Source organism: Carlito syrichta, unplaced genomic scaffold (genome assembly GCF_000164805.1).
Source record: "Carlito syrichta isolate Samal-C Ts95f unplaced genomic scaffold, Tarsius_syrichta-2.0.1 Scaffold303226, whole genome shotgun sequence".
Taxonomy (NCBI): Eukaryota; Metazoa; Chordata; class Mammalia; order Primates; family Tarsiidae; genus Carlito; species Carlito syrichta.
The window spans coordinates 138,681-153,397 of NW_007247322.1; the positions used below are offsets into that span (position 1 = coordinate 138,681).

Here is a 14,717-nt window from a genome sequence, read left to right on the forward strand (position 1 = left end):
GTGAGACAGCTGTAGTTCCTGTGGTCTGGAAGTTTCTGGCACAATGTGAAGATGTTTTTAGAAAGGAAATGAATATTAGGAAAGGTTTAAACAATGGGAGGTGATGAATTGTGCCTGGGACAATCCGGGATGGCTCCCGGGAGGAAGCAGTCTTTGCTCTGGATCCTGGATCCTGAGAATGGTCACAGCCTTGTTCACAGGTGATATGGGGCTATGACTGCAGTGGGCTCTGGAGGGAGACTTCCTGGGTTCCTGTTCCCTGTCTTCCTAGCTGTGTGCTGCTAGGTGCCAAGTGGGCCCTAGTTTCCCCACCTTTCACATGGGGGCTCAAAATGGGAGCCAACCTTTTGAGACTGTGTGGGACCCAAGTGAGCCAGTGATTCATGTACAGCCCTCAGAACGGGGCCTGGCACGCCATCCACACTCAACATGTGTGGCTTACACAACAGAGGTGCCTGCAGTAGTGGGGGGGCACCAGGGGTAGCAACAGAGACAGGTTTCCAGAGCTCCCTGCCTCCTGCCCGCTCTCACTGGAGAGGCGAGTGGCGTGGCAAAGCCTGTCCTAGGGCTGGGGGTTTTCCAGGATGCGGCTTGGTTTGCAGGGAGTTCCCTGCAGAGTCATGACACCACCTGGCGCTCACGGGGCACTTGCTGTGTGCCTGACATCTTCCTGGGCTCTCACTCCAGCCCACACACCCATGACAGCAGGCGCTGCTCTGGCCTGCTACCCAGAGGAGGCACCCATGATCCAGAGATGTCACACAGCTTGCCAGGGGCAGAGCCCGATGGGTCCGGTTTGGTGTGACTCCTGAGACAGGGCTAGGACTCAGACCTGCCACGGAACCTGGGGACATCGCCTCAGTTAGGCCTGCTTGCTGATTTGGTCATGTTCCCCTCTGGATGGCTGCTAAACCCAACCCTGAGGCGCTCTGTGTTTTGGAGTCCAAGATTCAAAGAACTCACCTCGTGGGACTTCCAGGGTTGAAGATTCTGAGTGGGAAGTTCTGGGCTTCGTGGATCCCCGTGGCTGCTTGGGGTGGCCACACGGGGCAGTCTCTGAGTTGCTCCCAGGCCCCTGCTTTCCACTCCCCCACACCACTGAGGCCAGACAGAGGCATCCTGGTTCTAGGTAGAGCCAGGAACCCGCCATCTCTGCCTGCTCTGGACAAGCACCGGGGCAGGCAGGTGTGGAGGCACCATGCCCTCTCGGAGCCCTGCTTGGCCCACTCCTTGGTAAGTGGCCGTTCTGCCTCTGGGGGAAAGGTGGACGGTGGGGCGGGCCTTGGTTTTCTGCTCTGTGTAATGGGAGTCCCATGGAGGAGCTCACCAAGTACTGAGAGGACAAGATGACTCGTTCACGGCAGGGCTTGATACAAAGGCATTTTGTTGCAGTACCGTATATTCGTTTTAGTAAATATTTCAGGGTTATTGTCCTACCGGCTGTACACTGAGAACATTCTGCTCCTCCCCTTTCTACCTGTGTGGCTTTGGCTGAGATACAGTCTCTTGGCAGCTCAAATGTTCTTTCTTTGGTTAAGCATATTTTTTTCACCCAGACTGGAGGACTGTGGCGTGAACATGGTTCACCGCAGCCTCGACCTCCTGGGCTCAGGCAATCTTTCTGCCTCAGTCTCCACAGTAGCTGGGACTACAGGCACACGCCACTATGCTTGGTTAAATCTTGAATTTTTGTAGAGACAAGGTCTCACTATGTTGCCCAGGCTGGTCTCAAACTCCTGACCTTAAGTGATCCTTGGGTCTCGGCCTCCCAAAGTGCTGGGATCACAGGCGTGAGCCACTGCATCTGGCTGAGTCTCGGGGTTTCTTCCTGTCAAATGGACAGACAGCTGCCCAACCGGGGCCTGGATCCAGGCTGCTGCATCCATGGAGCCTTCTCCTTAAAGCTCTCTGGATGGCAGGGACCAGGCTGTCTGAGACTGAGGGGTTGCTCCTGACAAGGGACTTTTTATACCCATACTGGATGGGAGCAGCTGGGACAAGCTGGCCGCTTTTGACAGGCCCAGGAAGGAAAGGTTGGGCATTTTCCACATGCCAGCCCTTGTCTCAACAGGCGAGGGGGTCTCTGTTTTCTCACAGGCCCCCGTAGCTCCCTAGTAACTGCCTACGGAGGAGGTAGGGAGGTCGCCCTCTCTGTACCCTCCCAGGCTAAGGCCTCCCTTCCCTCTGCTCCTCTGTCTGCAGCGCTGAAGAGGGTGGTGGCCAGCATCCAGAAATTTCCAAGTAGCATCTCACTCGATTCTCATGACCCTTCTTTGAAGCAATATCCCCCATTTTACAGTTGAGGAAACTGAGGCTTAGAGAGGGTGAAGCTATCTGCTAAAGGTCTCCCAGCGGCTAGGTGGGGGTGAACTGGAGCTCAGGCCTGTGCCCCTCCTCCACCCGCAGCTGTGGTAGATCTGGGTGCCCGGGAGAGGGTGACGGGTGAGAGCCCACCTTACCAATGTGACCTCACCCCTCCCTGTTATTCCTTCAGCCTCAGGGCTGCAGAGAGTCAGACCCTGACTCTGCGAGATGCTGCCCCCACCCCGGAACTGGCAGGCAGCCCTGTGTTCCTGCCCCACCCCTCCTCCAGGAAGTGGCTCAGAAAGTCACCTTCCAGGAACTGAGCACTACCCCAGGGGTGCTGGGTGCGCTGTGCTCATACTTATGAAATATGTCTCTGAGGTCGATAGCTTCTTCCTGAAGTCTCTGCCCCCAGGAGAGTGGAGCCAAGGTGGGGCCCTGTAGTCTTCCCTCAAGTAGGAACTCTACTCCAAAGAAAGTCTGCTGTCCTGAAGGCAAACTGGGAGGCCAAGATGTGTGTGTGTGTGTATGTGTGTGTGTGTGTACACATGTGCATATGTGAGCTGCATTGATTTAGCACCTACTGGGAGCCTGGAACTTTCAAATCTGTCCATCCTCTCGTTGCATTCTCCCTGCAGCCATGAGATGGGTACTGTTTGTCATTCCCATTTTACAGATGGGAAAACTGAGGCTCAGGAGGCATAGATTTGTCTCAAGGTCATACAGCTTGTAGGAGGCAGAGCTGGGACTCGAATTCCTTTTTGTCTGACCTTGTGATCTGTGCTTTCAGTCTGGTGTCCTGCATGGCACTTGGTGAGTACATGACTGACCTTTTTGGGGGACGCAGCTTTCAAGCTCCTCCTTTTTCTTACTCTGCCCCCCATGTCCCACTAAGCCCCCAAAGCCAGCCTTTTGTCCCCTCAGCTAAGTCGAGTCTCTCCACACAGCCTTCCTGAATCCTCACTGGGTTCAAATCTGATCTCGGCCACTCACTGGCTGTGTGTCTTTGAGAAAGTAACTTGGCTTCTCTGGACTTAATGTGTCTGGCGCCAGTATCATAAAGTTTGGCTTAAAAAATTATTGTCAGATGAGATCAGATTTGCACTTTAGAAACCAACGTAGTTCTAGCACACACATGAAAGAGTTTGTCTCAGCCTGGATGCAGAGGGACCTGTGAGTAAGTGACAGTCACCCGAGGAGTGGCGAGCAGCTGCTGTTTCCTCCCAGTCATGGGAATGGAGCACAAAGGAAAATTCCAGAAATCACCCAGGTGCTGGTTTTGCATGCCCACTGTGCACCAGGTGCTATTCTAGGGGGTGTGTGCTGAGGGCGTTATGTCCAGGGAGCGCCGGAATACCCGGGTCCTGCCCCAGAACATGCCTGCCCCTCACCACAGGATATTTATGACAGAGCCTTACTCTGTCCCCCAGGCTGGAGTGCAGTGGCACCATCACAGCTCATTGCAGCCTCGACCTCCTGGGCTCAGGTAATCCCTCCGCCTCAGTCTCCCAAGTAGCTGGGACTATAGGTGCGTGCCACCTTGCCCAGCTAATTTTTGTAGAGATGAGGTCTCACTTTGTTTTCCAGGCTGGTTTTAAACTCCTGGCCTCAAGCATGCCTCCCACTTTGGCCTCCCAGAGGGCTGGAATTACAGGCGTGAGTCACCTTGTCTAGCTGAAATCTTTATTTATGTTTATTTTGGGTAGCTATAAAGTCTCACTATGTTGCCCAGGCTGATCTCAAACTCCTGGCCTCAGGCCCCCAAAACTCTGGAATTGCAGCGTGAGCCACTGTGCCTGGCCCACCACAGGATTTTAAATCCCTTAAACACAAGCCAGTGCCAAGGGGAACATAAGGGAGAGAGAAAAAACGAGAAAGCCCAGGTGTTCTCAATGCCAGAGAGAAAGATCAATGACGTGGCCACGACGAGAGGCACTGTCCTTTCCAGCCGCCAGGGTTAGGAGGACAGTGTAGAGTCTCGCAATAGACGGTAGTCCCACCCACAGGCAAACACGATGACTATAAGCTCCCTGCAGCAGGGCTGTTCTGAAAAGGTGTGTGTTTTCTTCTGGCCACAGAGGGTGCCTCAATGGCTCTGGGCCCTTGAGGACTTGCGGGGAAGGTTGACCAAAAGAGCCAAAGCAGCCAACCTTTGCTGAGCCTGCCATGCAAACAAAGTGCTAAGTATCCCTTCCTTCCATCCTCACGATGGCCCATGAGATGGGTACTACCATCCCCACAGGGTGGGCCAGGACATACTGAAAGGAGTGGGACCAAGCTGAGACTGAGAAAGAACGAGACAGGCTGAACGTGGTGGCTCACATCTGTGATCCCATCACTTTGGAAGGCTGAGGTGGGAGGATTGCTTGAGTCCAGGAGTACGAGACTAGCCTGGACAACACAGTGAGACCTCGTCTCTACAAAAACATTTTAAAAACTCGCAGGGTGTGGTGATACATGCCTGTAGTCCCAGCTACTGGGGAGGCTGAGGTGGACAGATCTCCTGAGCCCAGGAAGTCGAGGCTGTGATGAGCCAGGATTGTGTCACTGCACTCCAGCCTGGGCCAAAGAGTGAGACCCCAACTTAAAAAAAAAAAAAAGGAACGAGACAAACAAAGGCCCTGAGAACTAGCTAGGGCTGTGGGGGGTAGGAGTCAAGATTGCAGGGGACAGAGGGATGGGGAGTTGGGGGCAGGGAGAGAGGGCAGTCATCAGAATCAGACTCCAAGAGGCCTTGAAAGTCTGACAAGCCACTCTATCTTGCAGGCCTGTGGCTTCTGAACTTTTCTACTGTGGACCTCATCCATGACAACTGATCTATTGATTGTTGCATACAGGGAATACTACATACTGTAGATCCACTTGTAGGTTAATTCTGTGAGTTGATATCCATCCTATAAATTCTATACAACTCCTGCAATTATATACTGGTACTACTGTACTCTTAGGATACAGTAAACATATCTATGAAATAAAAAATAAGAAGGGTGACATAAAAAATTAATATAACTAGAAGGTCTTGTATTTTCTTTTTTCTTTTTCTTTTTTCTTTTTTTTTTTTGAGTTGGAGTTTTACTCGGTCGCCCAGGCTGGAGTGCAGTGTCAGGCTCACAGCTATCCCATCCTCGACCTGCTGGGCTCTGGCGACCTTTCTGCCTCAGCCTTCCAAGTAACCAGAACTATAGGTATGTGCTACTATACCTGGCTGATTTTTTGATTTATTGTAGAGACAAGGTCTCACCATGTTGCCCAGGCTGGTCTCAAACTCGCGGGCTCAAGCAATCCTCTCACCTTGGCCTCCCAAAGTGCTGGAATTACAGGCTTAAGCCACCGTACCTGGCCTGGTATTTTCTTTCTACATTCCCAGTGAATTGTCTTGCCTACAAATAAAAAGGCTTAATAAAAAATGAGGGAGAGGCTGGGTGTTCTGACTCATGCCTGTAATTCCAGAACTTTGGGAAGCCACAGCAGGAGGATTGCTTGAGGCCAGGCATTCAAGACCAGTCTGGACAACATAGTGAGACCCCACCTCTAACAAAAAAAAACAAAAACAACCCCCCCGAAAAAAAAAAAACAGTATGGTGGTGCATGCCTGTAATCCCAGCTACTGGAGAAGCTGAAGTGGGAGGATTGTCTGGGCCCAGGAGTCTAAGGCTGCAGTGAGCTAAGAGATCATACCACTGCACTCCAGCCTAGGCAACAGAGCAAGATCCTGCACCAGCAAACCACCCCCCCAAAAAGAGAGAGAGAGAGAGGCAAATAAAGTTTCCATGTACCATATGGAGGGCATTAAACAGTCCTCCTGGATGGCTTTGTTCACGCTGAGAAATGATGCTTGTAATTGCTGCTGGCTGAGGGCCTCTCTGCACCAGACATGTGCTGGGTTATAGAAATACCCAGCATCTGCCCCAGACTAGATGTGGCAGTTGGGGGTGCTCGCTGGGCACAGGGGGACAGGGGAAAGCCGTCCTGACATTCCCCCCCTGTCTCCCCAGGTGCCATGCCTCTGCAACTCCTGGTGCTGCTGGCCCTGCTAGGCCCCGGGAGCAACCTCCCCTTGTGGGACACGCGGGTAGATGGAGCCGGGAAAACCCCAGGTCCCCTGCTCTCCCGGGGCCGGAGACAGGACATCGAGGAGGAGGACATGGATGACGACTATGTCGCGGTAGAAACGGACCCTCCTGAAGTCCTGGGGACCCACAATGGGAGTGAGCTGGTGACTATGGCGGGAACACTAGGGCAGACAGGTTCTGTGGTGCCTGGAGCCCCCGAGCTAACCACTGTGGAGGCTGCCACAGGAGACTCTGCTGGCCTGGATACAGGAGGGTCAGTCACCGGGAATCTGAGCATGGAGCTGGCCACTCAGGGGGCTCCGGACACAACGGCAGAGCTAGTCACAGAGCTGGCCACGGAAAGCGCATCTATCACGGAGGATTCATCCAACAAGGGAATTCTGTCCACGGAGCTGGCTACCACAGAGGCCCTATCCATGGAGCCAGCAGTCCTAAAGGCACAGATCACTCAACCCACTGCCACAGAGGCCCTGCCCATGGAACCCACTGCTACAGAGGCTCCGACCGTGGAATCCACTGCCACAGAGGCCCAGACCGGGGAATCCACTGCCACAGAGGATCCCGTGCAACCCACAGTCAAAGAGGCTCTGTCCACAGAGCCACCTGCTACAGAAACCCCTCTCACGGTGGCGCCATTCACAGAGCCAGCCACTGAGAAGACCCAGTCCACGGCCCCTGCTCCCACAAGGGGTCTTACCACAGTCCTTCTCGTGCCCTCTGTTGCTCACAACAGCACGCCTGTGGGAGCCCTCAGTCTGTCCAACACCATCCACGTGAGGAGTGGGCCGTCCTCTTCACCCGGGAGCCCCGTGGCCCCCAGCTCTGTGGGGGCCCCGGACCACATCCCCGTGAAGCAGTGCCTGCTGGCCATCCTCATCCTGGCCCTGGTGGCCACTATCTTCCTGGTGTGCACCGTGGTGCTGGCAGTTCGCCTCTCCCGCAAGAGCCACACGTACCCTGTGCGCAGTTACTCTCCCACCGAGATGGTCTGCATCTCCGCTCTGCTGCCTGACGGGGGCGAGGGGCCACCCACCACGGCCAACGGGGGCCTGCCCAAGACCAAGGGCCCGGGTCCCACACCAGAGCCCAGGGAGCGTGAGGGGGACGACCTCACCCTGCAGAGCTTCCTCCCCTAGCTGTCCCACACGTCTGCTGAGCATGGCCCTGGCCACCTCACTCCCGTCCAGCCACCCCTGAGCACCCGGTCTGCATACCACAGTCCTGGGCTTCCTTGGCGACCTCTGGGATAGCAGCCACCCAAACAGGACAAGATCGGCCCAGGGTCTGTGGCCGTCAGGACGAGCACATGGAACCTCTCCCCTTCCCTCGGCCTTGAGTGGAGCCCAGCCACTCCCAGGCCACGGACCGTGGGTGGGCAGCCATGTGGCCTGGAGAGAGCCTCCCCTCTTCCTGTCCCTGTCTGACCTGTGACCCCCCACCCCCACCTCCCTGGCATCTCCAGGGCTCTCCTCCTTTCTCTAGGCCACTGAGTCTCACCCTCGTGAGCCAAGGAGGACGGAGCTCCCTGTCCCCCTCACCCTTTCCTTCTGCTTGTGGTGGTCTCCAGACAGAGAGAGGGTCCTGGGGAGAGGCACTGAAGGGCGGCAGACTCCTGTGGCCACTTCTTGCAGCTCCTCTGATTTGGGGTGGCTTGGGTTTTCTCAGGCACCTCTCTGGGGAGCCTGGGGTGAGGCCTCAGCCTGTGCAGGCTCGGGTGGGTTTGGAAAGCCCAAGGGCAGATCTTTCCTCAGGACTGTGTGGCCCAGTGAGCTTCTACCAGGTGACAGAGTGCCCATCTGCTCTCCCCCACCTTCTGCTGTGGCCCCTTCTCAGGGGGGTTTCTTGTCCTGTCCTACCCAGCCCAAGGCCCGGCACAGCGTGGGCTGTCAGTAAATGTGTGATGAACAATTGATGGTTGACTCCTTCAAGGTACCGAGGCTGTCTCCTCCAGGCAGCCTTCCCAGAATCTTCTATCCCTACTCTCAGGGTGGAGGTCGATCCTCAATTGTCTGTCCTCAGCCCCAGGCCCCTTGGGAAGCCCCCTCCACAGGCTGCTGGGTTGATGTCAGTATTGCCGCTTGGGAACAGAAGCATCATGCACGTCCTTGGGCGACTGGGAGAAGTTTCAGGCTGCAAGATGAAGAGGCAGGCTGGTCCCGGTGCTCCCTCCATTCAGCTCTCTCCATGACCAGTTTGTCCTGCAGAATTTGGTTCCTCCCAAATCTTAGATGAATACCCCTCCAAACACCAATCTATCCTCTTGTTAAAGAAACAAATTATTCGATGACTCTCCCCCCCATTTTTTTTGGAGTCAGTCTCACTCTGTCGCCCAGGCTGGAGTGCGTGGCTTACTGCAGCCTCGACCTCTTGGGCTCAGGCAATCCTTCTGCCTCAGCCTCCCGAACAGCTGGAACTACAGGTACACGCCACCATGCCCGGCTAATTTTTTGAATTTTTGTAGAGACGAGGTCTCACTCTGTTGCCCAGGCTGATCTCAAACTCCTGGTCTCAAACAGTCCTCCCTCCTTGGCCTCCCAAATTGCTGGGATTACAGACGTGAGCCACTGCACCCAGCCTCCTGCTAAAGCATGGTAAGGAAGACTTGATTCAAGGTGGGGGTACGACATCCATCACTGTAGGGCCACTGTAGCAGGGTCCTGCAGCCAAGGAGAGAGAGAGACAACTCCGAGTACAGCACAGGCGAGTGGGGACTGAAAGCCAAGGGTCGGGGGTGGGGGGCAGGGATGGAAGGTTACAAAAAGTAAAGTCGGGGCAGGGGAGCCTGGCTAGCCCACCCAACGGGATTCCTGTTGAAGGCAGCTGGGGGACCAGGCATCACCTGGGGGGATGGTGGAGGAGAACCTTGATCAGACATGGGGGTGTTCTTGTGAGCACTGGATTGCATGATGATGTGCTTGGAGGGGCCTAGGAGAAGCCCCAGGAGGCTCCCTAAAGTTCGGTCAAGCAGAGACTCTTTGTCACCCCCGAAGCCCGCCGGACCGCTCCTTTGCACACAGGCCTGGTCCCCCATCAACACCCTGTAGCTATCCTCCCAGTGGGGGTGCACCACAGCCCAAGAGGCTTTCATGCTACCAGGGACATACTCATGGTCAGCTGGTGGGAAAGTTTGGGGCCAGCAACCTTCTTCTTAAAGGGCCAGACGGTAAATGTGTTGAGCTTATGGGCCTCTGTGGCAACTGTTCAACCTTGCAACAGGAAAGCACACATCGGTTGGGCATGTTGAATCATGCCGGTGATCCCAGTGCTTTGGGAGGCTGAGGCGGAAGGATTGCTTGCAACTAGGAGTTCAAGACCAGGGTTTATGGCCTTTGAAGGGGGAGTCCAAAGGTTGAGTCTGGGAGGTGTTGGCTCCAGCTTGGGAGGAGAAGAAGAGAGACAGGAGGAAGGCAGAAGGGAAAGTGGCAGGGGGCAGGGCCCACGGGGACATTCAGGGAGGAGTAGGGAGACGGCCACACAGCTTTGGGCATGGCGACATCTGTCCCCTTCTCCCGAACTTCTAGAATGACCAAATGTGATCCACACAGTCCGGGCACGGCGGCTCACGCCTGTAATCCCAGCACTTTAGGAGACTGAGGTGGAAGGATCGCTTGAGCCCAGGAGTTCGAGACCAGCCTGGGTAACATAGTGAGACCCCTTCTCCACAAAAAAAGACCCAAACTAGCCAGGCATGGTGGCGCTTGATGGTAGCCCCAGCTACTTGGGAGACTGAGGCAGAAGGATCACTTGAGCCCAGCAACTTGAGGCTGCTGTTGATATGACCATGCCCCTGCACACCAACCTGGGTGACAGAGTGAGACTCCGACACAGAAAAAGAGTCTGAGATGCACAAGAAAGATGTGTTCAAGGCTTTGGGGGTGCTGACGGAAGACAGCGCGGGTGTCCTGGAGGGGGCAGGCTGATGGGTTGAGGGAGCTGAGCCCCTGCCCCTTTGAGAAGGATCAGAGAAGTCGGAGAAGGGGCACTGAGGACTCTGCAGCACGGGACTGTGCACCCAGAGGCTGAGGGACTTGGGTGCCTCTGAGTGACTCCCCAGGAGGCTTGGCTCCTGTCTGCCGGGCACTTCCACAGACGCTTTCTGCCGCCCACTTGGAGCAGGCTGCCTTTCTCCTGCGGCGCTCTCCCCAGAGCACGGGTTTAATCCCGCCGGTGACCCGGGCCCTGAAGTGGCCGCCAGGGGCCGCCGGCCGCCAGCTCTTAGAGCTTTTGGAAGGCGGGCGCTTCCCCTCCGTCCAGGCTTGGAGGACGGAGGCAGAGGGAGCATTCAGCCAAGAAGCAGCACCAAGCCCAATGGACGGCTGGTAAATGCTCCCTCGGCCTTTATTTCTTCAAAGCCTTGAAATCTCGCTCTGTCGCTCAGGCCAGAGAGCAGTGGTGCGATTGTGGATCACCGGATCCTTGAATTCCTGGGCTCAAGCGATCCTCCTGCTGGCACCTCCCCAGTAACTGGAACTAGAGGTGTGTGCCACCATGCCTATCTGATTTTTAAAATATTTCTGTAGAGATGGGGTCTTGCTATGTGGTCTGGGCTGGTCCTGAACTCCTGGCTTCAAGTGATCTCCCACCTCAGGTTCCCAAAGCAGTGGGATTACAGACGTGAGCCACCGCACCCAGTCTCATGCTGGTCAGTGTTTGACAACTGGCTGCCAATTTTAGAACGCCCTGCTTTGTGGTGTTTGCCAATTTCTTCAGTGTGAATACATTCACAGCCGTTTTTGAGCTACCAGTCGTTGTATAATAGAGAATACACTCCATGAAAATAACCTCAGCACATAGATGCTAGTAGAAGGTAGTAAAATAATTAGGAAACGGTGAGTTTTGAGGATTAATAACCTTGTGTGGGGGGGGGTTTCAGTTTTTTTTTTTGTAGAGACAAGATCTCACTATGTTGCCAGGCTGGTATTGAACTCCTGGGCTCAAGCAATCCTCCCGCCTCAGCCTCCCAAAGTGCTGGGACCACAGGCATGAGCCACTGGGCCCAGCTGACCTTGGTTTTTAATATGTCAGAATTTAGTGCATTAAACAACTGACTCATAACATTTTAAGAATTTGGTGACTGGCTCCCACAGGCAAGTGTCGGCTGCCTTGGCACACTGCCGGGCCCTCCGCCCACCTGGACTCATCATGCCCGCCCCCACCCCACCTCCGCCTGGGCCTCACGAGCCCTTGAACACCCCCAGCCTGAAGCCCCCCACTCCTCCATCCAGCAGACACACCCCGAACACACATGTCCGCTATGTCTCTGGGTGTCCCCTCAAGCAGCCTTCAAAGGAGGCCTCAGGATTTGCTCCATTTTACAGAAGTGAAAATGGAGGCTTCAAGAGCAGCCCTGGGTCACCTGCCCCAGGTCATGTGCGAGGATTCGGGAAGGGAGTCAAGGCCTGGAAGCCATGCTTTTTTTTTTTGAGTTGAAGTCTCACTCTGTCACCTAGACTGGAGTGCAGTGGCCTCTCCCAGCCACCGCAGCCTCGACCTGCTGGCCTCCGGCGATCCTTCCGCCTCAGCCTTCCAAGTAGCTGGAACTACAGGCACGCTACCACACCCGGCTAATTATTTGATTTATTGTGGAGATGAGGTCTCACCAAGTTGCCCAGGCGGGTCTCGAACCTGCAGGCTCAGGCAATCCACTCACCTCAGCCTCCCAAGGCGCAGATTACAAGCTGAGCCGCTGAGCCACTGAGCCCGGCTCAAGTTTTTTTTTAAAAAGTGGAATGAGTCTTTAAATATTGAGTAGTTAAGTATTGAATTTTGTTGTTGTTGTTGTTGGAGTCTCACTCTGTCGCCCAGACTGGAGTGCAGTGGCCACTCCCGGACACTGCAGCCTCAACCTGCTGGGTTACGGCTATCCTTCCGCCTCAGCCTTCCAAGTAGCCGGAACTACAGGCGCGCGCTACCACGCCCAGCTAATTTTTTTTGATTTATTGTAGAGATGAGGTCTCGCCAAGTTGTCCAGGCAGGTCTCGAACCCGCGGACTCAGACAATCCACTCATCTCAGCCTCCCAAAGGTGCAGGATTACAGGCTGAGCCACCAAGTCCGGCTAGCCATGCTTTTACCAAGGCATCAGGCTGTCCCTAAGGTCCCAGCACGGTCCGGAGAATCCCGCCCTTAGGTCTCCCCCTCCTCCTCTTGCCTGGCTCCTGGAAGTCCCCCATGAGTCACCCCTTTCGGCTCCTGGCTGCTGAGGGATGGCCCTGTTCTTCGGGAGGGTGACTGAGAGAGCCCGCACTCTCAGAGAGCAGGACACAACAGAGCTGCGGCCTAGGAAAAAAGGGATGGCTGGGGGGAAGGCAAGGAGCATTTGTTGAGCACTTACTGCATGCCTAGCTAGCGCTTTGCCAAGTACTTTATCTGCAGTATCTCATGTAGGCCTCACGAGGACCCATCATGTGGGTGCAATAATTATCCCATTTTCCCATGGGTGCAATAATTATCCCATTTTCCCGCCGGGGAAACAGGTTCACACAGCCAAACCGGTCGCACTAGCAGGTTGCACTGCTGGGAAACCCACTCTGCTGACCTCAGCTCCACTGGCAGGGAAGGAAGGAAGGTAGACAGGAAGGGGCGTTGGCAGGCTGAGTTTGCCCCAGGTCCCTTGTCCCTTACAGGCTAGGGCTGCCACGCCCCAGGGGTGGTTCAGCAGCAGATGGTCTGGAGAAGGACTCTCCCTATCCTGCCGCCAGGTCCCCTCCCTATCTGTCACCAGAGCCACAGATTGTTACTGAACATGGTAGGCGCTCTGCTGGCCAGATGCCGTGAGCAGGACGGGCCGGTGATGCCCTTTGGAGCTCATGGTCTCAAGGAGGGACAGATTAATTAAATGGTCACCCAGGAAAAGGTTAGCTGACAGCGGGGCCAGAGCCCAGAGGAGAGGGTGGGGGCTGGGGGTGTGAGAGGTAGGGCCAGACCTGGGGTGGGGCCGGGTCAGGAAAATGGTAGGTGCAACTTGGAGGTTGCAGGGTTGTCGACTGGGGGTCGGGGATAATGCTGCGACCTCAAGAACACCGTGGGCGGGCACAGGAGTGCATGTTGGGGGGAGCGGCCGCAGCGAGGAGGGGGCTGTGAGGATGGGAAGTACCCAGGCCAGGTGAGCAGGGCGAGAAGACGCGTGGGGTGGGAGACCCTCGGGAAGAGGAAAGGGTGGGCATGGGTGGGGGCTGGAGTGAGGAGGGGGGAGGCTGGGCCGTCCGTCAGGCATCTGGCCATGGAAGGAGGTGGGGTCGGCGGTGGAGGGGTTGCCCTGAGCTGGAGCTCAGCCTCGTGGGGTTGCTGGAACCTGGCCAACCTCCCACTGGAGGTGGCAGCAGGAAGGGCTGCTGCAAAGGCCTCCCAGTGTCTTTTGCCTCAGGGAAGTGTGAGCTGAACCCCCCCCCCCCCCCAGAGGTGGCTTCCCACCCTCTGGCAGGACCTGCTCCAGATCCTGAAGCCACCCAAGGCTGGTGAGGATGGGAGGGGTTGAAGCAGTCTCGTGTGCCAGAGGGTTTCAGATCAGGCCAGCCACTGTGAAAGCCCATCAGGCAGCTTCTCGTGAAGTTAGACTTGTGCTCACAGTACAGCCAGAAACCACCACCCCAGCAACCCTCCTGGATATTTTCCCAAAAGAATGAAGAAGAACATTCATACGTGCCAGGTGTGGTGGTCAACACCTGCAATCTCAGTGGTTTAGGAGGCTGAGGCAGGAGGACCACATGAGGCCAGGAGTTCAAGACCAGCCTGGGCAACATAGCAAAACCCTGCCTCTACAAAAAGTTTTTAAAAATTAGCTGGGCGTGGTGAGTTCGAGATCGCTTGTGTCTGGGAGTTCAAGGCTGCAGTGAGCTGTGATTGCACCACTGCAGTAGAGTGAGACCCTGTCTCTAAAAGCAAACAAACATGCAGCTGAATTCACAATAGCAAAAACATGGAACCAATCATGCTGCCCATCGAAGCTGGACTGGATTAAAAAATGTGGTACATATACACAATGGAATATTATGCAGCCATCAAGAAGGACAAGCATGTGGACATTGCAGCAACTTGGATGGATTTGAAGTTGATCATACTCAGTGATCTATCACAGAAACAAAGAACAGAGTACCATAGGTTCTCACTCATAAGCGAACCTTGGACGATTATCATAATACTATAAGAAAGGGATTGGCAATAGCGGGAAACTGCCAGGGGATAGAGGGTGGGATTGGCAGTTGAGGGAGACTGCCAGGGGAGGAAGGGGCGTGCCTCATCAAAAGGGTACCTGTGTAATGAACATTTGTATTCCTAACCCTGAATTGTACCCCACATCTTTAAAATTAAAAAAAGAATAAAAAATAAATAAAAGCAAACA

The 14,717-nt window shown here is 55.1% G+C and overlaps 1 protein-coding gene across 1 annotated transcript; it reads left to right on the forward strand.

Annotated features, from left to right (window-relative positions):
- The first annotated feature begins 6,304 nt into the window (after nucleotides 1–6,304).
- On the forward strand, nucleotides 6,305–7,513 carry SELPLG (selectin P ligand). Its single transcript, XM_008058141.1, has one exon. The coding sequence runs from the start codon at nucleotides 6,305–6,307 to the stop codon at nucleotides 7,511–7,513; it is 1,209 nt and encodes a 402-aa protein (XP_008056332.1).
- Nucleotides 7,514–14,717: the final 7,204 nt, after the last annotated feature.

Coding starts and splice junctions, on each gene's coding strand:
- SELPLG (XM_008058141.1), top strand. CDS start 6,305: ATGCCTCTGCAACTCCTGGTGCTGCTGGCCCTGCTAGGCCCCGGGAGC.